General features: G+C 39.0%; 1 protein-coding gene across 7 annotated transcripts in view; it reads right to left on the bottom strand.

Moving 5' to 3' along the window:
• Window positions 1–958: 958 nt before the first annotated feature.
• Window positions 959–26,944, bottom strand: part of LOC122559794 — a 131,865-nt gene continuing 105,879 nt past the window's right edge. For 6 of the 7 annotated variants that reach the window (XM_043709868.1, XM_043709844.1, XM_043709853.1 and 3 more), the window contains 4 exons: window positions 23,626–23,784; window positions 21,898–22,045; window positions 13,093–13,236; window positions 959–2,930 (listed from right to left, as the gene is read on the bottom strand). In XM_043709868.1, coding sequence (XP_043565803.1) covers window positions 2,425–2,930; window positions 13,093–13,236; window positions 21,898–22,045; window positions 23,626–23,784 — 957 coding nt within the window. In that variant the 3' untranslated portion in view covers window positions 959–2,424. The remainder of the gene's footprint in view (window positions 2,931–13,092; window positions 13,237–21,897; window positions 22,046–23,625; window positions 23,785–26,944) is intronic. The other variant, XM_043709879.1, reaches the window with a different exon arrangement.

Raw genomic sequence — 26,944 nt, 5'->3', positions numbered from 1 at the left:
CAACGTGGCTCATCAGCACCTTAAGTATCCGTGGAGGTGTACCCAGTCACCACTGCCCACATCCTGTGAAAGAATAACCTCAAAAAAAGGAGCAGGCGCAATGTAAAGAAGAATAGTTTTTGCAGAGAGTGTTAATGACGTCAAACTCCCTGCCCATGAGAATGGTTAAAAAATCACACAACACCAGGTTATAGTCCAACAGGTTTAATTGGAAGCACTAGCTTTCGGAGTGCTGCTCTTTCATCAGGTGGTTGCGGAGGACACAATTGTAAGACACAGAATTTATAGCAAAAGTTTACAGTGTGATGTAACTGAAATTATACATTGAAAAATATATAATTTCAACGTATAATTTTAGTTACATCACACTGTAAACTATTTCTATAAATCCTGTGTCTTACAATTGTGTCCTCCACAACCACCTGATAAAGGAGCGGTGCTCCAAAAGCTAGTGCTTTCAATTAAATCTGTTGGACTATAACCTGGTGTTGTGTGATTTTTAACTTTGTACGCCCGAGTCCAACACCGACATCTCCAAATCATGAGAATGGTGGAAGTGAAAAGTGATTTCAGAAGGAAATTTGAAAGGCATTTAACAAACTAAATTTTCAGGCATTTTGGCATTAAATTGGGAAGTGGAACTAAATGGATTGCTCCTTGTGGAACTAATTGGTTGACCTAATTGGTTGAATGGTCTCTTTTTGGGCAGAAAATACTCAATGCTTTTTTTTACCTTTTCTTACTCCCTCTACTAACAGCTGGTCCGGCCCTTCATGCCCTCGACTTACTTTCCCAGTAATGGCCTGTTGCAAGAGGAAAGCCAAGTAGTGCAATAATGCCCAGGAACCCTTGTTTCTCAGGGGATAGCAATAAGTATTTAGGACCTGCCACACCTCTCGCCGTCTACTTCTGAAACTTGAAACAACTGCATAAACAAGTAAGAACAAATTAGTTTTTAAAAGGAGACAAGAAGTCAAAGGTGTTTATTTTGCACTTATAGCATTTGCATTTTTTTCTCTCCTTTTAACAAAGCTTAAGTTCTGTACTAGCAAGCAATTAATTAGATTTGTCAGGGAAAGCAAAATAAAGAGGATAGAGAGAGAGAGAGAGATAGAAGTGACAATGAAAAAAATCTGCAACACAATTTATGAACAAATGAGTCTCCATGCTTGCAAAATTAAACTTTTCGTGTATAAGTTTCCTTGATGGCAATTGCAAATTATCACATTAAGGACTCACTTGCATCTGAATGCATTGACCCTAATATTTCTAATGTGTTTCTTTGTACTAGTGGGTAAGAACAGCAATCTCACTTCCTTGAGGTGATTTCAATACCAAGTCTATCAATGAGGTATTATTATAGTACAGGGTTTGGAAGAGCGGGATTACTCTAACAGAAACTTTTGGATTTCCATGTTTAACCGCACATTTGTAGTCATCGTTATAGACAATACTGTTGATTAATTTACTTCATAATAGTGTTGAGTGACATTGATCTCACTCTTGGCATATTCGGCAGTTGTAAGAAACAATATATGGTAAAAGAACTCAATCTCAAATTATGGATCTGAAGATTCCTACAGAGTGGGGGCTGGTATTATAGTACATAACAAAACTCTTTCAATTTAACTGATACTAAAAGCCTTCACTGTATTCCTAAATAAGACTGCAAATTAAGTAACAACGGGCAGACTTTTTGCCCTTATGGGACGAGAATAGAAGCCAGTGTGCCAGCCCTAGCAGAGTCAAACAAGGGAGTGAGGGGGAGCAGGGAAGATATATTCACTCACAAGTGTTAGTAGCCAAGATACAATTAAAATGAGTTAACAGAGCCTGACTGAAATTTTCTATTTGGCATGTAGATCACTTGGAGTAACAGGAACATTGGTCTCCCAATGAAAGGTTGGGGTGTGGGGGTAGGACTTGTATTTCAAGCAGGCTTTGTGGCCTTCCCTGCCTATCTGTACACACACTGCCCTGAGGAGGGGCTGTACCTCCACTATATTAGCCCAGAACTGAGACCATTGCTTGATTTAATTTGTTTTAGGTTGCAAATTTGTTTTAGGTTATAATCCAAGCATTAACGATGGATATGAAGTAAAGCTCACACACTCTTTTGCATATGGTACATTAAACACAAAATATAAATCTTTTCTCTTTAAAAGATAGAAAATCTATTGTTCACATCTGTGGCCTCAGTAGAGTAACAGAAAAATTATAAAGAAAAAAAGATATGAACTCTGACTAACACCAGAAAACAAATTTTCAAACGCATTCCATTTCCTGTGGAAGCCCTAGTGCATTTGCTGCTTAGACAGCAATGTCATTGAGCCATTAACCCTAGCCTTCTGACTTTATTTTTCTACTCATGGACAGTTAATAATTTCGAAATACCAGTGTGCCAAGTAACAGAAGAACTATTGCTCAGTCCTGCCAAGGTGGCCTTTGTTGTTTCATTTTAGTTTTGGTTTTTTGGACTGGTTTAGCTGTACCTTGACTGATGCATTTCTCAGAGTTGCTCTGTTTAGAGAGATCATGTTGCGGTGCTAAAATTGTATTTATGCTTTCATTAGACATCCTCAGTTCCCTAGACTTAAGGTTTTGAGAAGAAGCTGTTGCAATGGTAAATGCTTCAGTTTTAAGCTCTTGTCTTGTTGCCTCATTTTGTGGTGTGCTGGTATTTTCACCTATTTTTACTTTTCCATCTGGTTTTCCTTGCTTTGAAGCAAATTGTGAGGAATGTCCACCATCAGTCTTTTTTTCCATGTTCTCTTTTCTCCAATTGTGAAGAGCTTCGAGAGCATGATTGAACTCTTCCTTCAAAGTTTCAAGTTCGTTGGCCAATGTGTCTCGTTGTTCTTTACAATCGTTAACACAGCGTTCCAAGGAAAGGAAGAATTCTCTCCCAAATCTGGACAGAGCCTCATCACCTTAAAAAGGAAAATAGTTAGTTATGTTCAGATTAAAGTCGATAATCCATTTCAAGAGGAACAGTGAAAGAGATTTACTCATTCCAAGAAGCAAATACATAAATCAAATTAACTTTGACAGGAACAGGTATGTAATTGCAATGTCTTTAAATATAAATATCAACAAATATTTACAGACACAGATCAGCTGCACTGGAAAAAACATGGGAATCTATTGCAAAATCATATAAAACTACATAAATTCTAACTCCTATAGTGTCAATCACAAATTTCTGAGTTCAAATACCACTCCAGGACTGAGGATCAAAAAGCAATGCTGACTCTTCAGTGCAATACTGTGCTATTGAAGGTGCAATACTGTGCCTTTGGATCAGATATTAAACTGAGGCCATGTCTACTTTCTGAAGTGGACATAAAAGATCTTGTTGCACAATTGCAAATAAAAGTTGGGGAGAGATTCCTGTCATCTGGCTAATTTTTCTCTCTCAAACAACATCACAAAAACAATTATCCAGTTATTGTCACACTGATGTTTATAGGAGTTTGTTGTGTACAAATTAGCTGATATGTTACCTGATTGGATGTAAGGTGCTTTGAGAAATTTTGTGATTGGAAAAACACTAAATAAATGCAACTTTTTCTTTTTACACCATTAATGAAATTATTTTACAGCATGTAATTAAACAAAATGTTTGATGGTATTATTCCAAATATGGTGTTTGCAATTGGACGTATCACTAAAATCTCTATATGCAACTTTTATTAACTGAACCGTAGTTCGGTAGCATTGCACTATATAATTGCCAATAACATTTGAAGGATGCAGACAAATTGTAAAGGTGTCTAAACTGAGTTACAAGGGGTGTGTTGCATGCAAGTGCAAGTTCTAAAGGCCCAGAGATGACGGGTCAGTAGTACAGGCACACTTCTTAGGAAATGCATTATCTGCCACATTGCTTATGGATAAACATAACCTTAAGCAAGTGTTAGATCATATGAATTTTAAAAAAGGGTGCTGTCAGATTTTTCTGCTTTGCACACATCATGTGCACTAGCAACATGTAGCATAAGTAAATAATGGTATCCAGAGATTGAAAATTATGGTGCCATATTGGAGTTCCATGGTGTGGCTTACAACATCTCTTAACCTTGTACTGTTAAGTGAATAGGATTTCCTCCACCATACTAGCTCTATTGAAAAGTGCTGTGAATTAAAGGTTAGTTGTATTATTCCTTTTAGTTGTTGCTGGTTGTTGTATTATTTCTTCTAGTTGTTGCTAGTAGAGATTGAAAATTATGGTGCCATATTGGAGTTCCATGGTGTGGCTTACATCTCTTAACCTTGTACTGTTAAGTGAATAGGATTTCCTCCACCATACTAGCTCTATTGAAAAATGCTGTGAATTAAAGGTTAGTTGTATTATTCCTTTTAGTTGTTGCTGGTTGTTGTATTATTTCTTCTAGTTGTTGCTAGTATTCTATACATTTGTAGGTTTTTTCTTCTATATTTCCAAGAAGTTTAAATAGTCTAAAGGGATTAGACATAATTGTCACAGAACGACTTTCATGGAGACTTAAACAGAAACCATTTACTTCGAAACATAGGTGGCATCTTGGCATTGACCACAACTTGGAGAATGATCAGATGCCACTCACAGCAAGATGAGTTGTGAGCAGAGAGTAAAGGATAATTCAAAGATGATAACACAGAGACAGACAGCATCATCTCCTCTAAAGACATCAAAACATACAGGTATGCCTCTTCTATTTCTTCCTGCTGCCTTCTTTTGCATTCACTGGCTTTTGTAAAAAAGAGGGAGGTGTCTCAGTGGGCCTCATAATATGTTTGGGTGATCCACTGTCGCGGTTTAATAGTTTCCAATGAATGCAAGCCGTGAAACAAGTGAGTATCAGTCCTAATCAGTGTTGAAGAACAAGAGTAAAGTATATGAAGATTAGGTCTAGGTCCTGACTGATAGAGATTCTTGATGAGTGAGTGATGAAAGTTAACTGAGCAGTAAGTGAAGTTAGTAATCCAGTTGGCAGGATTGGCATTTGAAGGTACACACTTGACACTGAAATCTTATGAGATTGTTAACTTATTTATGTTGTACATTTTGGTCCTTGGCATACATTGCTGGCATTGACCTTTGCCACGATCTCCATCTTATGAGTAAACTTCACGGTGCTCTGTTAACACAGGATATGCTTTCTTCTTCTACCAAGATAATCAATGCAGTGTATGAAAAACCTGGAAACAATTTGACTCCATGGTCAGCTATTGTTCAATCTTCCACAAAAGAATTTAGAATGTTTTCAGCATAATGAGCAGCAACAATGCACTTGCCATTTAAGCAGTCGTTAGACTGAACCTTCTAAACTCACAACTACTACCATCTAGAAGGAGAATCGCAGCAGATGCATGGGAACACTAATGCCTGTAAATTCAGCTCCAAGCCAAATCCTAAGTTGGAACTATATTGCCATTCCCTCAGTGTCATTAGGTGAAAATATTGAAACTCTCTCCCTAACAGCAATAGACTGCAGCAGCTGAAGGAGGCGGCTCATCCCCACCTTCACGAGGCCATCTAGGAATGGGCAATAAGTGTTTTATGCAGTTTTCCCTCTGTGTTAACTCATTTTCTGTTCTCCATTCCTCATCTTAAGCCATTGTCTTAGTTGGATTAAAATTTCATGAGCACGAGTACACTGCCAATATGAGTGAGATTATGGGCAATATGAAATACTCTCCTGTATGTAAACTCCTGCCCCTGCCACCATCACAATTAAAAGGAGGGAGTGGGGGACTGATGGGAGGCCTGTCTATCCTTAGACCTATTAATTTGCAACTTAAAGGCCTCATCTCATCACTGGCAGGCTAAATTACAACGCTTCCATCTTGGCAATGTGAAAACTTGTTCATTTATGTCTTGTTGATAAAAAACATGACAAGTCCAACCCACTCCAATTACAGCTTCATCAGTCGACTTTAAATTGTCAGTAAAGTGATGGAAGGGGCCATCAACAGTGCTATCAATACTCAATAATAACCTGCTCACCAATGCTCAGTTTGGGTTCTGCCATAGCCACTCAGCTACTGAACAGTTTACAGCCTTGGTCCAAACATGGCAAAAACAGCTGAGCTCCAATGATGAGGTAACAGTTACTGTCCTTGGCAGCAAGGCAGAATTTGATTTTGTGTTGCATCAAGGAGTCGTAGAATTGGGAATCAGGAGAAAAACCCTCCACTGGTTGGAATGCAAAGAAAGATAGTGTGGTTGTTTCAAGTTAATCATATTAATGATAGGACATCTGTGCAGGAGTTCCTCAGGATAGCGTCCTAGGCCCAACCATCTTCATTGTCTTCAATGACTTTCCCTCCGTTAATAATGTTTCATGATGACTGAATCATTCACCATTTTGCCTTTTTTGGTCAGAGCAGTGAGTATAGGAACTGGGAGGTCATGTCGCGGCTGTACAGGACATTGGTTAGGCCACTTTTGGAATATTGTGTGCAATTCTGGTCTCCCTCATTTTGGAAGGATGTTGTGAAACTTGAAAGGGTTTAGAAAAGACTTACAAATATTTTGCAAGGGTTGGAGGGTTTGAGCTGTAGGGAGAGGCTGAATAGGCTGGGGCTGTTTTCCCTGGAGTGATGGAGGCTGAGAGGAGACCTTATAGGTGTTTATAAAATGATGAGGGGCACGTATAGGGTAAATAAACAAGGTTTTTTTCTCTAGGGTGGGCGAGTCCAGAAATAGAAGGCTTAGGTTTAGGGTGAGAGGGGAAAAATTTAAAAGAAACCTAAGGGGCCACTAAGAGGCTGGCTTATGCATGGAATGAGTTGCCAGAGGAAGTAGTGGAGGCTGGTGCAATTACAACATTTAAAGGACATCAAGATGGCTATATGAATAGGAAGGGTTTAGAGGGATATGAGCCGAGTGCTGGCAAGTGGGACTAGATTAGTTTAGGATATCTGGTTGACACTGACGAGTGGACCAGAGGATCTGTTTCCGTGCTGTACATCTCTATGACTATGACTGTATGACATTTCAGTTACTGAATCAGCCCAATGCTATATGCAGAAAGATATGGACAACATTCAGGCTTGGACTGATGAGTTGCATGTAACAACTGTGCCACACAAATATCAGACAATTACCATCTCCAAAAGAGAGAACCTAACCATTATCCAGCAGCGTTACCATCATTCAATTCCCCCATAATCAACATCCTTTCAACATGCCATTGAGGAGAAACTGAACTCGATGAGTCATATAATCACTGTGGCTATAAGAGCAGATCAGAGGCTGGGACTTCTGCTGTGACTCAGTTCATCACTCACTAAAGCCTATCAATCATCTGTAAGGCACAAATCAGCAATGAGATGGGATGCGCTTCACTTGCCAGGATAAGAGAGCTCCAACAACAATGAAGATGCTCTAGACTATCCAGGACAAAGCAGCTCACTTGATTTTCACCCCATCTACTGCTTTAAACAGTTTCCACTACCAGTGCGCAGTAACAACAGCGAGTACCATTTATAGATGAAATGCAGCTACTCACCAGGATTAGGTAGGAAAAAGTTGCTTAGCCAGCATTACCCACATCCCATCAATGAGTTAAAAAAATACTTATATTAAACTCATAGGAAGGGAGAGGCCCACAACAATGGAAACATGACAGTTTTATCTACCCAGGCTAAGGTCTGGAGGTTGGGGGATGGATAGGAACCTCCTATGAGACAATCCTGTGCCGACTGGAGACACCTGGCCTCCAATCCCCACCAGCCTCTTCAGCAGTATCTGCTAACGTCGCTCTGGTAAAATCATTATCAGATCATCTAATCTGTATTGGCATGGTGGGACTGCTTGTATTCACTATAGTGCCACTGCCACATCTGGGATCATGGAGGTGCAAGTCATCTGATTGCCTTGCAGCTCCCTGTCGTGGGACTTCCTCCCGAGAGCAGTAGAAATCACCCCTGCAACCAATTAATCTGGTCTCAGTATTAAATGATTGTGGGCACCTGACAGAACAGTGGGAGACCTGGGATCTCAATGCCCTGTTAAATCTAGCTCATGTCTGTTTTTATTAAGTGAGTTTCTACGAGGGTACGATTGCAATCCTTTCTTTAATCAAAACATTTGTTATACACTTACAAATAGCAATCGGGTTTTTAATCTGGAATCCAATGCCGATTTTCTTTTTTATCGGTCCAGGATGGCCAAAAGTCACCCCCTATAACTTCCAGCCTGTTAATTCTGATTCTCTTTTCACAGATGCTGCCAGACCTGCCAAGTATCACCTGCATTTTCTGATTTGGTTTCATATTGTAGTATTTTCACCATATTGCTTTAGATTAGATTTTCTCTTGTTGGAGATAGTCATTGTTAGGCACTCACCATGTTCCTCACCATTTATGAGCTCAAGCCTGAATGTTGTCTGGATTTTGCTGCAAAGAAACTCTAACTGCTTCAGTATCATTTGAGCAAAGAAATGAACACTATAGAGCCATCATGAATATGCCCACTTCTGACCTTACTGTGGAGGGAAAGTCAATGATGAAACAGCTGAAGATCGGTTGGGCATAGGAAGCTATGCTGGAGAATTCCTAAAGTGATGTCCTAGGCTAAAATGACCAGCCTGCAACAATCACAACCATCTTCTTTTGTACTGGGCATAGTTTGTGCCAGTGGAGAGTTTAATTCCTGATATTCTCTTCACATCAATTTTAACAGGGCTCTTTGATGCCATGCTCAACCAAATATTTGCTTGATGTCAAGGACAGTTAATTTCACATAATCTCTGGAATTTAGCGCTTTGGTCCATGTTTGAAATGGTCTGCAATGAACTGAGTCTGAAGGAATCTTATCTGAGCATCGATGAGCAGTTATTGTGAAAGAATTGACATGGATAGCAGTGTCAATGACATCTTCCATCACTTTGCTGATGATTGAGAGTAAACTGTTGTGACAGGAATTTGAGAAGTGGATTTGTCCTTTCAGTGAAAAGGACATACCTGAGCAATTTTCCATTTTGTCAGACGGCTGCTAGTATTGCAGATGTACTGGTACACTTTGGCTAGTACAAATAACATTTGGAATGCGTATTCAAGACTGCAGCCAAGTTATGTCAGGGTCCAAAGCCTTTGCTGTACTCCAAGTGTTCAGGCTTTTCTTGTTATCCCATGGAGCATATCTAATTGGTTGAATATTGGCATCTGAAATGCTAGGAAACTCAAGAGAAAACTGAGATGGATCAGCCTTGGCACCTCTGTCTGAAAATGGTTGCAAATGCTTCAGCATTTCTCTCTTCATTCACACTCTGGATGGGGATGTTGTGCAGCCTCTTCATCTCCTTAGTTATTTAGTTATCCATTATCGTCACTGCTGGTGGTGATAGGATGGCAAAATATTGATTTGTGATCATTTAGCTTTGTGTACGGCATATTGCTCTTACTGTGCATGCAGTGCTGTGTTGTCATCAGGTTGACATCTCATTTTTACGTATGTTCCTAGCATACTGTCCTGCACTCCTCACTGAACCACAGTCAGTCTTTTGATTTGATGGTAATGGTAGGGTGAGTGATATGCCGGCCATAAGGTTACAAATTATGTTGAATACAATGCTGTTACTACTGAGGCATCTTGTTTGAAACTTAAGATGCTCAGGTATAGACAGGGAACATATGGAAATGATGTTTCTTCTTATAGTAGAATCTAGATCTAGAGGTCACTGTTTCACAATTAGGGGTCACTCACCTAAGACAGAGATAAAGATTTTTTTTCTCTTAGAGTCGTGGGTCTTTGGAACTTTACTCCTCAAAATGTGGAGGTGCTCATGTTTCACTGGGGTGGACAAAGTCAGAAGTCACACAACATCAGGTGAAGTCACCTGACAAAGGAGCAGCACTCCAAACGCTTGTGATTTCAAATAAACCTGTTGGATTATAACTTGGTATTGTGTGACTTCTGACTTCTTCCTGAAAAGGCAGATGTACATAGATTTGTGATAAATAACAAGGTGAAAGGACATGGGTGTAGGTAGGAATGTGGAGTAATCATATCAGCCATGATCTTAATGAATGGTGAATGGCAGAGCACTCTCAAGGTACTGAGTAGTCTATTCCTGCTTCTAAATCATACATTCCTGATAAGAATATCTTTGTTAAAACAATATAATTTACTGTGACACTGATTAGTATGTACCAATGAAACTAATAAATGGCTCAGTAAGTCTTTTTTAAAGTATTCCAGTATTTGTAAATCAGAATATTAGTGATATTTGCAGTAATGTTATTAAAACTTCATCAGTTTGCTATTTTAAAAATATACTCCTTAGATATAATATGTAAATACTATTACAAGTAATACAATTAACATTCTATTACACCACCTGATCATAGTAAATGATGTATTAATTTACATTTGTAGATAAGTAAATTCATTTTATGAAACATGAACTGAAACCTAATCCATTCGATTTCAAGTACATTATGGGTGCAAGCTGGAAATTCACCCTTTGGATCTTTTGTTAGAAGTCTCCACAAATCTATTTAATGTTCTATTTAATTTTCTTTGCCCGTAACTTCTCATTCATTTACCACACTGCTCACTTACACTTTTACAGTGAAAAAAACATTTTGTACATCAAATCTATTTAAACTTACAGACTTTTCTCAATGCATCAAAATGTAAAATTTGGTTGAAATTTTAAAATAGCATATATTCAAATTTGTGATCCCAACAGACAGCCTGCTGGATAAGAGTGAGAATGTGGAAATTACCCTCAGATGTTATGAGTTGATCTTAGTGAGCAATAGATGATTTTTAGCTGTATGATGATGAAACCAAATAATTATCAAGAGTACATTAATGTAATATTATGCATGTTTTATACTACAGCCGTGAAGTATTTGTTCAACCGGGTTAATGCAGAATTTTTTTCATGAGTCATAGAGATGTACAGCACGGAAACAGACCCTTTGGTCCAACTCATCCATGCCGACCAGATATCCCAACCCAAATCTAGTCCCACCTGCCGCACCTGACCCATATCCCTCCAAACCCTTCCTATTGATATACCCATCCAGATGCCTTTTAAATGTTGCAATTGTACCTCCACCACTTCCTCTGGCAGCTCATTCCACACACGTGCCACCCTCTGTCTCAAAAGAGTTGCCCGTTAGATCCCTTTTAAATCTTTCCCCTATCACCTTAAACCGAAGCCCTCTCGTTCTGGAATCCCACACCCCAGGGAAAAGACCTTGTCTACTTACCCTATTCATGCCCCTCATAATTTTATAAATCTCTACTTCAGCTTCCGACGTTTCAGGGAAAACAGCCCCAGCTCCCTAGAGCTCAAATCGTCCAACCCTGGCAACATCCTTGTAAATCTTTTCTGAACCCTTTCAAGTTTCACAACATCCTTCCGATAGGAAGGAGACCAGAATTACTCACAATATTCCAAAAGTGGCCTCACCAATGTCCTGTACAGCTGCAACATGACCTCCCAACTCCTGTACTCAATACTCTGACCAATAAAGGAAAGCATACCAAACGCCTTCTTCACTATCCTAGCTATCTGCGACTCCATTTTCAAGGAGCTATGATTCTGCACTCCAAGGTCTCTTTGTTCAGCAACACTCCCTTGGATGATACCATTAAACATACAAGCCCTGACCTCCCAAATGTGAGGTGCTGCATTTTGGGAAAGCAAATCTCAACATGGCTTTGTGCATGGGATTTGCTTTCCCAAAATGCAGCACCTCACATTTATCTAAATTAATCTCCATCTGCCACTCCTCAGCTCATTGGCCCATCTGATCAGGATCGCATTGTAATCTGAGGTAATCTTTTTCGCTATCCACTACACCTCCAATTTTGGTGTCACCTGCAAACTTACTAACTATACCTCTTATGCTCACATTCAAATTATTTCTATAAATGACAACAAGTAGTGGACCCAGCATTGATCCTTGTGGCACTCCAAGTAGTGGACCCAGCATTGATCCTTGTGGCACTCCCCAGGTCACAGGCCTTCAGTCTGAAAAACAACTCTCCACCCTCTGTCTTTTATCTTTGAGCCAGTTCTGTATCCAAATGGTTAGTTTTCCCTGTATTCCATGAGATCTAACCTTGCTAACCAGTCTCCCATGGGGAACCTTGTCGAACGCCTTACTGAAGTTCATAAAAGATCATGTCTACCGCTCTGCACTCATTATCCTCTTCGGTACTTCTTCAAAAAACTCAATCAAGTTTTTGAGACATGATTTCCCATGCACAAAGCCATGTTGAGACTTAAATAAAAACACAGTGAAAGGATGGAAATAACCATGCTGGTATACATTGCATTGTTATACGATATGATAGGTTTGTAACAACATCCTAAGGAAATAAAATGACCATCACTCTATTAATGCTCATTGCCCATCATTTTGCTTACTTTGGATTACTCCCATGCAAAAGCATGTTGCTCTGTGGCCCATAAAATGTCAGAAGATGCAAGCAGCAAACATGTTGACAATCATTATTCAAAGGCATTTTTTCTCATAGTTGTTATTTTGACATAACTCCCATTTCTATGTAATTGCACAGTCAGACATAACAAAAATCAGCAACTAGAGATGCGAGGATATATAATAAACGTAAAACATTATAGACTGTGGGCCCATAGCTAATCATGACCCTCCACTAGATATGGGTTGATACTGTGTTTTGTTCATGAGTAATTCACCCCATATCATGCTCTGTAGCTGCATGACACTGGCTTTTTATATATGGGTCACAGCTTATTTTGAATTCAGCTGTTATTCTCATATTAATTTAGTTAAATGGGCAAGTAGCAGAAAGGACTCATAATGCAGGTTCAACATTTTCTCCAAATATGGAGGAATATGCACTGAAACAGGATAATATGGTAGTAAAATGATATACCTATATAAATTGCAAATGACAACCAATGCGTTTCTACTACACGAAACAATTCTACCTGTTAGCTTCTGGTTGTTCTATTGCATATTGACAGCTGTGAAGTCCGTCTAGCAACGTTTAATGTCCATTTGCAACTGATTTTCAGGCACCAGACACCTGCCTGATGTTGCAGAATAATTTAAGAAATAAAATGGAAGAAACAATGCTGCTCATGTGTTATTTCTTACCATCACTATGCTGATCTTGGAATGGCGTCAGATCATTCACTGCATCCTGCATTTGTTCCACATTGATTTTAAAAGTTGTTAAAAAATCTGTTAGTGTTGTTTCAGTAGTCATCTCCTTAAGATTCGTATATGAAGTTAGCACTTCTGCAAGTAAAAGTATTTAACAATTGCTGTAGCTATGAAAAACAAACTAAAAATACATTCTTATAGAAGTAAAATACTATGCATGCTGGAAATTCTCTAATAAAAAAAAGCTGGAGAAACGCAGCAGATTAGATAGCATCTGTAGAGACAAAAAACAGTGATCTTTTCAGTCCAATATGGCTATCCTCCAGATACTGAAGATACATTTATAATTATGATCCCAGCTGATGGTAATGCTGAACAAATCAGATTCCAGAGTGAAACGTGGCCTGATAGGTCAAAGTTTTATTTTTGCCATTTGGTTACTGAAAGTACTTTTAACAAAAAAATATAAGTTTATGACACAAAATAAATAAAAACAACTAAGCTATGTATAAGATTTTTAACAATGATCTTATCGCAAGTAGCAAAAAGAAATTCAAGCCTTTTATCCAGCAAGAGCCTTCATACTCAACTGAGTGAAGTATCACTCCTACCTTCTATTTAAAATTTCTTACTGAACCAATGAGATTGTAGACATTTCTTTTCAGTGACTATCTGCATTTTCACTGTGATTCTCTCCATTACTATCTCTCCTCAAGGCACATAGCAAAGCTAACTCAGAATCTTAAGAAATAAACACAGGCCTCTTCTTCAGCCCTGTCTACTTGAACTTCTAAAACAGCTCAAGAGTTAAGCTTTATTGGCCTGGACACACATCAAGGTAAACGATAAAGCTGAAGAATATGCAAACCATCTTCAGCCAGAAATGCCAAGTAGATGATCCATTATAGAGTCATAGAGATACACAGCACGGAAACAGACCCGTCTGTCCAACTCATCCATGCCGACCAGGAATCCTAAATTAATCTAATCCCATTCTAAACCCTTCCTATTCACATATCCATTCAGATGCCTTTTAAATGTTGTAATTGTATCAACCGTCACCACTTCCTCTGGCAGTTCATTCCATACACCCACCACCCTTTGTGTGAAAATGTTGCCCCTTAGATTGCTTTTAAATCTTTCCCCTGCCACCTTAAATCTATACCCTCTACTTCTAGACTCCCCCACTCCGGGTAAAATAACTTGTCTATTTAGGGAGAAAGTGAGGTCTGCAGATGCTGGAGATCAGAGCTGAAAATGTGTTGCTGGAAAAGCGCAGCAGGTCAGGCAGCATCCAGGGAACAGGAGAATCGACTTTTCGGGCATAAGCTTCGGGATTCCTGACGAAGGGCTTATGCCCAAAACGACGATTCTCCTGTTCCCTGGATGCTGCCTGACCTGCTGCGCTTTTCCAGCAACACATTTTCAACTTGTCTATTTACCCTATCCATGTCCCTCGTAATTTTATAAACATCTACAAGATCACCCGGGGCTGCTTTTCTTGAAGCCTCCAACGCTTCATGAAAAGCAGCCCCAGCCTATGTTAGAAGGTAGGTCATATTGGTGGAATGAAAGTCTGTTGCTGACTATCAAAGTCTAAGTGGAACTTGAACCATCTCAAACAATAAAAGGAGCCATGATTTGGCAAAAATTATCAGAGGCACAATAGCAATGCAGGAAGATGTGTTTAAATTGTTGCAGTAGTTTGTGGTAATTTGTGTTTGTGATAAAGGCACGTTATTAGGCCAAAGCAGACTTCTGACCTGTGGAACACATTACATATTTGCTCCTCACACTGGATCCCAAAAGTGGAAAACTAATCAATTTTCTTGCATTGTCCTGACTTATCTGTACAAGAACAGAAATTGATCACAATAAGAAAGTCATAAAACCCTAAATTACAAATCACAATGGCTTCTGTGTTCATTTGGTGTCAAGTTTAGGGACACATTCAACAATACACCTTGTTTCTGAACAAAATGTACCAGCAAAATGGGGTCAGATAACAGGGTCAGCTCTTTGGATGATTTAACCCCATGGTGGCAAGTTTAAAGCAGAAACATAACTCCTATCCGGGTTTTAAAAAAAATATATTTAACACTGCACAAAGTTTAGGCCTGTGAATAGTTAGCTGTAGAATTTTAATAGAAATTTTACAGCTAACAATGGCAAGGAACCTCTGGCTAGGAATTTAATACAGAGTTTTGTGCTGATGAAAGTAATCACTAATAAAAATGTCTACTAATTAACATGCTATACTTACATTAAAAACTAACTCTGCATCCATCATGATCAAAATCAAGACCAGAAATCAGTTGGCAACCCTTTACAATATCTGCATTCCCATAACAACAACAGTTTATGCAAAACTGCAAAACACACACTTTCAATGATAAGCTTACACAAAGTTAAGGAAGTATTCTTCCACAATAGTTATCATTGTTTATGAAAAGAGTATTATTATTCACTTTCATCTGCATTATTCACAAGTTTATCTTATAACCAAATTACTGATTGTCGTTTACCTTCTCAATTATTGAACAATTAATTTTCATTATTTCAATAGCCTCCAGATTTTAACTTTCATTATGAGATTGGAAAGGTAAAATGTAAGGATGGCTCGTAACCTTTGATCTTCATTTTTACATATGAGGAAAACTAGTTAGTTACTAAAAAAGCAGAGAAGATATAGAGGTCTTGAAAACTTAAATGATGTTTAATTTAGTCTTTGTTGAATTGCTTAAAATTTTAACATTATTTACTTTGCTACACATTCAAGTGTAAGTTGCAAACTAATGAATCCTGGATATTTCCTTCCTGAAAGGAACCATTAAACTGAAAAGAGTGTTATGCAGGAAAGCCTTGTTTACTGAATGTTAAATCATAGCAGTTCACAGCTAGGATACAATGCAGAGCCAAGTGCATTTTCATCAAGGTGTTTTATTTTCTCTCTCAAAAAACAATCTTTCTTTCCTTTTTAGTGGTTTGCACGTTGCATGTTTGTATGCCTTATTGTAGTCAGGCTGTTGGAAACTGCACTAGCTCAAATAATGGTCCTTGCATAATTGGCTAAATGGACTCCTTATGCTCCATAATATGTCTGTGATTCACAGTATTACTTGTAATGGCCTTTCTTCCTGTTTCCATATGATTTTGACTCGTGTCTCTTAAAGACATGTTATTTCTCAGATATATACTGCTCCTCAGATAGATATGAAGTATAAAGTATGCACACTGACACTGCACCTTTTTCAATCCCTTCACTGTCTTATGAATACACCAACAAGGAGAAAGAATGAGCCATTTAGCCCCTTGAACATGCTTCATACTTAATAACATAATGACTGATCTGACTGTAATCAAATATTCAAATTACCCCCGACTCACAATAAAACTTCACCTGCTTGCTAACCAAAACTCTATCCATTTTTGTCTTACAAATATTCAATTACTCTCCTTCCACCACTCTTTTAGGAAGAGAATTCCAAAGACCCTCAACCCTTTCACAAAAAAAAGTTGTGTTATCTCTGTTTGAAATGGGTGACCCTTTATTTTTTTAAATAGTGACCCAGAGTTCTAGGTTTTCCCACAGAAGGAATATCTTCTTCAAATCTACCCTGTCAAGATACCTTAGATCTTATAAGTTTCAATCAAGTTGTCTCTTATTCTTCTAAACTACAGTGGATACAAGCCTAGCGTGTCCAATTTTCCTAATAAGAAAACCTATTCATTTTAAATATTATTCTGGTAAACCTTCTATTATCTGCTTTCAATGTATTTACATCCTTCCTTAAAATAAGATGACCAATGTTGTGCACAGTCCAGACTTGGTTTTACCAGTGCACTGAATAACTAAAGTTCTCAATTTTTTACATTTACTTCCTCTCGTAATTTCCTCTGCAACTGAAAACCTCAACTTCCTGACCTGTAGACAGCAATCAGTAAGGATAGATGACAACTCCTCCTCCACAGTAATCTCAACAAAAGTGCATGTCAAGGTTGCATACTCAGCCCCTTACTATACTCCTTACACACTCACATCTGTGTGACCAAATTCAGCTTTGACTCAATTCACAAATTTGCTGATGACATGACCGTAGAAGGTTGGATTTCAAACAACAACGAGACAGAGTACAAGAAGAAGATAGACAGTTTAGTGGCCTGGTGTAAAGACAAAATCTCTCTCTCAATGTCAGCAAATGAAGGAGCTGGTCATCAACTTCAGGGAGCAGAGTGGAGAACATGCCCCTGTCTGTATCAATGGTTGAGGTGGAGGTGGTCAAAAACTTCAAGCTCCTAGAAGTAAATATCACCATTGATCTATTGTAGTCCATCCACATTGACACTTCAGTAAAGAAAACACACCAACACCTCTACTTCCTCAGAAGGCTTAAGAAATTTGTCATGTCCACAATAACTTTTATCAATTTTTAGAGATGTGCCATAGATAACATACTATCCGGATGCATCACAGCTTGGTATGCCAAGTACTCTGCCCAAGACGACAAGAAATTAGAGCTAATAACGCAGCCCAGTCAGTCATAAAAATCAACCTTCCTTCCGCTGACTCCGTCTACACTTCCCACTGGCTCGAGAAAGCAGTCAACATAATCAAAGACCCCTCCAAATCCCAGTTATACTCTCTTCCACTGTCTTCCAGTGGGCAGAAGATATAAAAATTTTAAACGTTTACCAACAGATCTAAGAACAGCTTCTTCCCTGTTGTTGTCTGACTATTGAACGGACCTCTCATTTATTAGAGCTGATCTTTCTCTACACCTCCTCTGTAGCTGTAACACTATATTCTGCTGTTGCCCGGATGTACTTACATAAGAAAATGATTTGTCTGATTAGCACACAAAACAATACTTTACACTGTATCTCGGTACATGACATTTCTTTGTCTCCTATTATACATTCTTGCAATACTGTTTGTAGGGGATCGACATTTGCCTTCACTAATCTCCTTCTCTTCACGTACCTATAGAAACTCTTAGTGTCAGTCTTTATGTTCTCTGCAAGCTTATTTTTGTACTGTATTTTCTCCTTCCTAATCAATCTCTTGGTCCTTCCTTGCTGAATTCTAAACTGCTCCAAATCCTCAGACGTATTATTTTTCTACGCCTATCTGTGTAGTTCTTCCTTGAAACGGGTACTATCTATAATTTCCTTTGTAATCCATGGATAGCCCACTTACCCATTTTGCTTTTGTGCTAGGCAAAAATAACAGTTGCTGCTGGACCCCCATGCATTCCTTGAATGTTTGCCATTTCCTATCCATTATCATCCCTTTAAGTAACTCTCCCCAATCTACCAAGGCCAACTCACTGCCAGGGACCTGGGTTCGATTCCTGCCCCGGGTGACTGTATGTGTGGAGTTTGCACATTGTCCCTGTGTCTGTGTGGGTTTCCTCCAGGTGCTCCAGTTTCCTACCACGATCCAAAGGATGTGCAGATTAGGTGAATTGGCCATGCTAAATTGCCCATAGTGTTAGGTGCATTAGTCAGGGGTAAATGTAGGAGAATGGGTCTGGGTGGGTTACTCTTCGGAGGGTCAGTGTGGACTTATTGGGCCAATTGGCCTGTTGTAGGGAATCTAATCTAATCTAATCATGTCTTCATAGTTTCCTTTATTAAGATTCAGCACCCTAGTCTCCAAATCAACCATCTCACTCTCCATCTTGATAAAGAATTCTATCATGTTATGGTCAATCATCCTCAAGAGGTTTCCCACAGCTGGATTGGCAACAATTCCCTTCTCATTTCACAGTACCCTGTCTAAGATGGGCTGCTCTCTAGTTGGTTCCTCCACAGATTGGTCAAGAAAACCATCCCATATACACTCCGGCAATTCCTCCTCCATGACATTGTGGCTAATTTGATTTGTCCAATCTGTGTGCAGATTAAAATCACCCATGATCACCAACATTCCTTTATCACCACATCTCTAATTTCCTGTTGCCATTCCCAACACCACCACTGCAGTTTGGCAGTCTATGTATGACACCAACTGATGTTTTTTGCCCCTTGGTATTTCTCAACTCAACCTATACAGACCCCACATAGTCAGAGCTAATATCCTTTGTCACTGTGTTAATTTCCTCTTTAAACAGTAATGCCACTCCACCACCTTTTATTTTTTGCCTGTCCTTCCTGAATACTGAATACCCTGAGATATTTAGTTCCCATTCCTGTTCACCCTGCAGCCATGTCTCTATAATCCCAATTATATTGTGACCAGTTACATCTATCTGCGCAATTAGTTCATCCATTTTATTTCAAATGCTTCATGCATTTAAATAAAAAGCTTTTAAATTTGTTCCACTAGTAAATTTGCCTTTCTTTAATATAATTTCTTGGTGCATAAAGATATTCATCTGTTCTGCCCCTCACTTTTATTGTCTGGCAACTATCTGCCACATTGCCAACCTGTACTCTCTGCTCCTCCTTTAATTTGGGTTTTCTAAATTCCTCTATAACTGAACACCTTCCCTCCTCCACCACCGCCGCCCCCTCCCCTCCAACCCCATTTAGTTTAAAGCCCTGCATACAACCCTAATTATGCGATTCGCTAGGACTCTGGTCCCTGCACGATTCAGATGAAAACTGTTAAATTAGGTCAAATAAATGAGCAAAAAGTTGGCAAATGAAGCATAATATGGTAAAATGTGAAGTTGTTCATTTTGGAAGGGAGAACGAAAGAACAGAAGTAATTAAATGGAGAAAAACTGCATAAAGTTGCAACACAAAGGGACTCAGGAGTTCTTGTGTACGAAAGAGAGAAAGCTAGCACACAGATCCAGCAGATAATCAGAACGACTTACAGATGTTGGCTCTATTTCAAGGAGGTTGGAATATAAGTTAGCATACAACTCTACAAGCTGGTGGTGAGACCATATCTGGAGTTTTGGTCCCCTTATTTAAGGAAAGATGTCATTACATTGTTTGTAGTTCATAGAAGGTTCACTAGGATGATCTCTGGAATGGAAGGATTATGAAATGAGCAAAGGCTGAACAGGTTGGGACTTTACTCACTGAAATTTACAAGACTGAGAGGTGATCTCATTGGAACCCATAGGATTTTTAAGGTGCTTGCCAGGGTAAATGCTGAGAGGAGAAAAGATTCTTGGACCAGAGGTCATAAAGAATAAAGGGGTAATTTAAGACAGAGATGATTGGAACTCCCTGCCACAGAGATCTGTGGGGCCTGAGTCCTGGTATATATTTAAGGCTGAGATGGATAGATTCTTAATCAGTATGGAAATCAAAGTTTACAGGGAAAAGACAGAAAAGTGGAATTGAGGAATATTGGATCAACCATGGTCCTATTGAATGGCAGAACAGACTCACAGGGCCAAACAGCCTACTTCTGTTCCTATTTCTTATAGGCAGAAGCAGTTGAGAGATCTGGTGGCGTGCCCAACATTTGGCTCCTGACCCCTTATGTGGACAATTTTGACTCTGACTGCCCTGAGTGGCTGATTGACCATGATCAAGCCCATGAATCTATCCATCTCAGCCTTAAATATATACCAGGACTCAGGCCCCACAGATCTCTGTGGCAGGGAGTTCCAATCATCTCTGTCTTAAATTACCCCTTTATTCTTTATGACCTCTGGTCCAAGAATCTTTTCTCCTCTCAGCATTTACCCTGGCAAGCACCTTAAAAATCCTATGGGTTCCAATGAGATCACCTCTCAGTCTTGTAAATTTCAGTGAGTAAAGTCCCAACCTGTTCAACCTTTGCTCATTACATATTGGAGACTGCTCTTGACTTACCTTTTGACTAAAGGATATTCCCTTTGATTTGACTGAGGCCTGCTAACAACGAAGACAAGCTTCCTAGCTTTTTATCTGTATTAACAGTAAGGAAAATCAGAATTAATATAAGCCTGGTTTCTCTGGCCAAGGGGGCAAAGTGAAAAAAGACAAGGCAGGGGTGCTGTGAACAATTAGGTAGGCTCAAGTGAGTGAGCACTATGATAAGAGCAAACAGCCAAGAAATGTAGCCTGGTCCAGTCTATGAGCATAGTTTGTATCCCTGCCTGCAAAGTTTGCTGCAGTAGCACTACAATAATAGTTGCCAGTGCAGCTTTGAAGTGCATAAGTGTCCATTAAAATGGATTACAGATGTGCCAGGAGGGGCTTTAGAGGCTAGCATATATTGCATGCCAATAGCTATAGATATGAGTGTACCCTGAGATGTTGGGGTGCCCACCACGGAGGCCATTCGGAGCTCAAATGATGAGCTGAATTTGCCAGGTTCCCTTCCTAATTTCCATGTAAAGATTTCTTGACATCTAGCTTGTCTGGCGCATTTGGACTTCTTATCTGATTCTGCCACATATTTCACCATAGCTCATGGTACTTGGACTCGTTTACGATTCTGTCCTAGGAAACTGCCTGAGATGCAGGAAAAATTGAATAAGCTAGTAAGCTAGGGCTGTTTTCCATACAGCAGCAAAAATTGAGAGGGCATCTGACAGAGATGTGTAAGGTTATGATTGAAACAGATAGGGTGGATAGGGAGGTACATTTTCCATTAGTAGAGGGAGAAATAATGAGGGAACACAGATTTAAAGGAAGAGGTAGAAGGTTAAGACAAGAGTTGAGAAGAATGTTTTTCACTCATATTATGATAGGAGTCTGGAACTTTCAAGTCTGTCTTAATATTTTTTCTTATTTCTAAGCTGTTAAGAGAAATTGTCATGGTAGCTACTTATTCTGTACAGTTTATCATCATGAATCAGCATTGAATTTCAGTGAATTGCATTCATTATAGAAACTTACACTTACCCTGTAGTGGTAAACATAGAACTTTAGCTACATTGTTTTGAAAGGAATGGTATGCCTGCTTAATTGCTTGCAAAAGTGCCTCCGTGAATTTCATTTGAATATCATACATGGAATTGTGGAAATCCAATTCAACTTGTTGAGCTTTAACCTGGAAGACAGAAAAGCATTTACATGAAACTTTCAATGACTGGTTGCTTTGAGAATTTTCTGTTCCTACTGAAATAATGTAACAATCAGAATTCTTTAAAAATTCTATGTACTATTTAAGAACTTAAAATTTATTTACAATAGCATCATATTTGCTAATACTAAATAAATTGTTCGTGTTAAAGGTGTTACATTTGTGACTTATAATGCTGTTATGTTTTGTGACTGCGGGCACAATTTTCCAAATGTTAGCTGAAGTGTGGGGGTGGGTATGGTAGGTGCAACTGACATGTCACCAATGGGATAACTCAAGCAATCATGCTTGTTAAGAGCTGACAAGCATAGCACTGGTAAGCTTCTAAGTCTATGTAGGCCTCTATGTTAGCATCCCGTGCCTGCAGTTCTTGGGTTGAAACGACTGCTGGTTGAAGCCTCTCTATTTGGGAGAAGATAAGTATATTATACCTTCTCTTCATAGGTAGTGGTCCATTGGGAGAGGGGAAATCAAAAGAGAGAGAATGGAAGTTTGACTTTCTGAGGCCACCCCATCGCCTTCAATTATCCCCAAGTTAGAACAATTGCAGAGCCTCAACAAATCTGGCAGATAGCTTGTCTTGGTTCCAGCTTGAGAAACTGGCCACCTTTTTTGCCTGCAGGGAAGGCATGTAAACATGGAGGTGGTGAGTTTAGCCTCATGAGTGAACATTAATTGGCTACTTACAGGCCTTAATTGGTGGCAGGTCCAGAAAGTCCCATGGGGAGATTGCAAAAAGTGGGCAAGCATCTCTCCAAGACCAACCCACCCAATTATTTCCCTGTTTGCCAACACCTGGGAAAAGAATATTCCACCCTGTGTCTTCAACCTATTGTGAAGATTAAGGGGCCATGTGACCTGCTGCATACATATAAACATGAGGAGGTTGCTCTGCTATTTAATACAACCAGTGCTGATTCAACAGTTCAATGCTGTTACATTGTCCAAATAACCCCTTACACCAATGATAATCAATCATTTATCAAACTCTAAATATACACAAAACCTGAACTTACACAGCCCTCTGGGTAGAGAATTCCAAAGATTCTAACCAGGGTTAACATCTACTCTGAAACTTGTAAAATATTTAAAGGACAGACAATGAGATCACTTCTCATTCTTCTACAGGCCTGGTTTTTCCAATCTCTCATGGAACAGTACAGAACAAGTCTGGTGAATCTTTGTTGTATTCCCTCCATGACAATAATATCTTCCCTGAGATAAGAAGGTCAAAACTGCACACAGTTTTCCAGATGCACTCCAACAAAGCTCTTATAAACTGAGATTTCATGCCTCTGTGTAACAATCCTCTTGTGATAAAGGCTAACATTCCATTAGCACTTTCAATAGCTTTTTATACCTGTACATTGGATCTGCATAATAGCCTTCAGTGACTTACTGACGATGATACCCAAGTCCCTTTGCAACCTAAACTTTCCAACCTTTCACCATTTAAGAAATGCATATAATTCACAATATATCAGTGCAATTTTAATATCTTAAATCTATTTCTGACAAAGTTCTCTCACAAGTTTTAACTTGGTTACCTGTTGCAAAGTCATTAGCCTGGAGTAGTTAACTGCTTTTACTAAGGCCTCAACAGCCTTCCTTGCCTGCCGTTGAGTAGGACCTTTTGGAAAAGGAGGGAGTACTGAAAGCATATTCTCCACAGTGAATTCCTGGCAGAATGGAGGTTTTAGTTTTGCCTGTAAAAGATTATACGGCCAGTCATGATGAATAGAGTGTTGTTTATAGAAAAACTCATACAAATATTCAGCGAAACATATGTGAAGGCAAAACATTTTGTACTGTGCAGAAAATAAAATTCATACAGATAGTAAACACCGACTACAGAAATAGAAGTTTTTAAGCAAACAGTCCATTATCATTACTGTATCATATGTGATACAGTAATACAGAGACCTCCCCATGAGTATTCCCCATGAAGGCAGGAAACAGGAGTCAGAATTTTCTTTTCCTTCAGGTCTCAAACCAGCCAACAGTAGAAACAGGTTAAGGTCAAGATTTTCAAATGAGTGACCCCTTAATTGGCATAGAGATACATTCCCTGTGCAATTAAGGATGGTAGTTGGACTCTTGAAGCTGTAGGGCCAATCAGAAGCCTTCAGAGAAGTTCCTAGTCCAACATTAGTGACTGAGTATCAAAAAGGTGCACTGTACAGCCACTTTTTAAAAAATATGACTTAAAAGCTCAAAAGGAAATTGAGCAACCAATAAGGGAGTGGTGCATGAGATGGGAATCCCTCTATAGGGTGGCCTTTGTCTGTAGTTCAATCTAGGGCAGACTGGCAGGCAAAATGCCTGTTGGGGTGCTGAAACTCAGTCTACCATTAAGTGCCCAATTCCAGAGAGTTTATCAGAGTCATCATATTGGGAAACTAGAGACAACTTGACAATTCGGTCGACCTCCTTAATTTTATTCATAAGTTTAATGAGCCTAATTGCCTGCCTATCTGTTGGGCGTAGACCACCTTCCCAGGCTTTGAACCATTAACAGTGCTTTCACTACATACTTCAGATTCAACATGAGGAGCACTAGTGTTTTTTTTCTTGCAGCTTTATAACATTCAGCAAACCGACAATGCATGGGAAACTGCCTGGCCAGAAAGTGCCTCCCCTGCCAGGTCCTGATTTCTCAACACTCAAATGGCTGAAGTTCTAAGGATGAACATGGACACTACTTCGCAGAGCAATGGTAGAGAATGGAAGAATCACAGAAGTGTTTTGGTGTTGGAGGTCATTTGGTCTGTCATGTGTGTACTAGCTCTTCAAATGAACTGCATGATTTAATACCATTTTCTTGGATTTGCCACACCTTTGTAAATTGTTTCCATTTAAATAATCATCTAAAGCCATCTTTTATGCTTCAATTGAACCTACCTCCACCATAATTCCAAGCAGTCCATTCCAGACTTGACGAGTTGTAAAAAAGATTGTTCGCACATCACATTTCCTTCTTTCGCAAATCATTTCAAAATTGTGCCCTCATACTTAAAAACTTTTTATGAACAAGAACAGTTTCTCCTTATCTATTCTATCCAACATTCTCATGATTTTGAAAACTACCAACAGATTGCCTCTCAGCTTTCTTCTCTTCAAGGTCCACAGTCCAACTTCTCCAATTTATCCTTCTAACTGAAGTTTCTCATCCCTGGAACCATCCTTGTAAACCACTTTTCCATTTTCTCCATAACCTCCTTATAGTGTGACGCCAAGAATTTATGCAATACTCCAGCTAAGACCTAACAATTGTCTTATACAAATTCAGCATCACCTCCTTGCTCTTGTACTCTTTGTTGCCATTAATAAATATGATATTGCTTTATTAACTGCACTGTCCACCTATTCTGCTACCTTCATTGATCTGGACATATTTACACACAGGTCCCTCTGCTCTTGCACTTCTATTCAAATTGTACTGCTTACTTTACATTGTCAGTTCACAGTCTTCCAAAATACATCACTTCACACATCTCCACTTTGAATTTCATCTGCCACTTATCTACTCATTTTACCAACTTGTCAATGTCCGTTTAAAGTTTTACTGACCTCCTCCCAGTTTACAATGCTTGCAGGTGCACCTGCAAACTCTGAAATTATTCCCTGCACACCAAGATCTTGATCATGAATACATATCAGGGAAAGCAAGATACCCAATATTGACCTCTGATGAACTCCACTGCAAACCTTCCTCCAGCCAGAAAAATATCCAGTGACTACTACTTTTAGTTTCCTATGAAGCAGCCAATTCTGTAACAATATTGCTACTGTCTCTTTTGTTCTATGAGCTGCAACATTTCCTCCAAACCTTCTTCCAGCCAGAAAAATATCCAGTGACCACTACTTTCAGTTTCCTATGAATCAGCCAATTCTGTAGCAATATTGCTACTGTCTCTTTTGTTCTATGAGCTATAACAGTTCTTGCAAATCTATTGTTGGCACTTTATCAAACACCTTCTGGAAGACCATGTACAGCATATTAACATCATTGTTCTCATTGACCTTTTCCTTCACCTCTTCAAAAACTTTGTCAAGTTAGTTAAACATGACTTCTCCTTTAGAAGTCTACACTAGTTCTTACTAATCACCTCATCTTTTCCTATGTGACTACTCATCCAAAACTTAATATTTGTTTCTAGAAACTTCCACATCAGTGAAGTTAAACTCACTGTGATTACTGAGTTTATGTTTACAACCTGTTTTGACCAATGCTGTGATATTTGCAATACTCCAGTCTTATGGAAAGCAAAAAGAGATAGAAATTTCCAAATTCAAGATCCCATCACATGTGGGATGTCCTACATTGAAAAACAGAAAATAGGAAATATGCTTTAGTGGCTGAGGATCTGCAGGTTGAAAACTGGCTTGTCCAGCCACATGAAGGTCCATGGCAGAAACCCATTATTCGTTATAGAGTAAAACAGACAGAACAGAAGATGTCTCTCCTTGTGAGGAAAGTCTGTTTCACTGACTAAACTAGTTAAATCAATATCTTTGGTGCAACTTTCCTCTGATGCAAAAGCTCAATTCAAGAATCTGTGATAATCTCCAGCCAACTGTATTTATTCACCTAACGATCTTGAACAGTTAAATACTATCTGCTCAGATATTCTGCTAATTCAACTTTCTACTTTTCTGTTGCCATAAATGGAACTAGATAGCTTATATTTTTATAAGCAAAGCTATTTAAGGAGACTATGCTGATAAAGTTCTCTAACACAAATTATCTGGAGTCCTGCTTGATGCAAGCCATTAATATAATCTAATCATGTACCTTCAAATCCATGAGTAAATTTATCACTAGCACAAAGGATGCTGTGGTATTGACTCAAATAATGAGTCACT

The sequence above is a fragment of the Chiloscyllium plagiosum genome, chromosome 2 (genome assembly GCF_004010195.1).
Source record: "Chiloscyllium plagiosum isolate BGI_BamShark_2017 chromosome 2, ASM401019v2, whole genome shotgun sequence".
NCBI classification, from domain to species: Eukaryota; Metazoa; Chordata; class Chondrichthyes; order Orectolobiformes; family Hemiscylliidae; genus Chiloscyllium; species Chiloscyllium plagiosum.
This window is presented reverse-complemented; position numbering and strand designations above follow the sequence as displayed.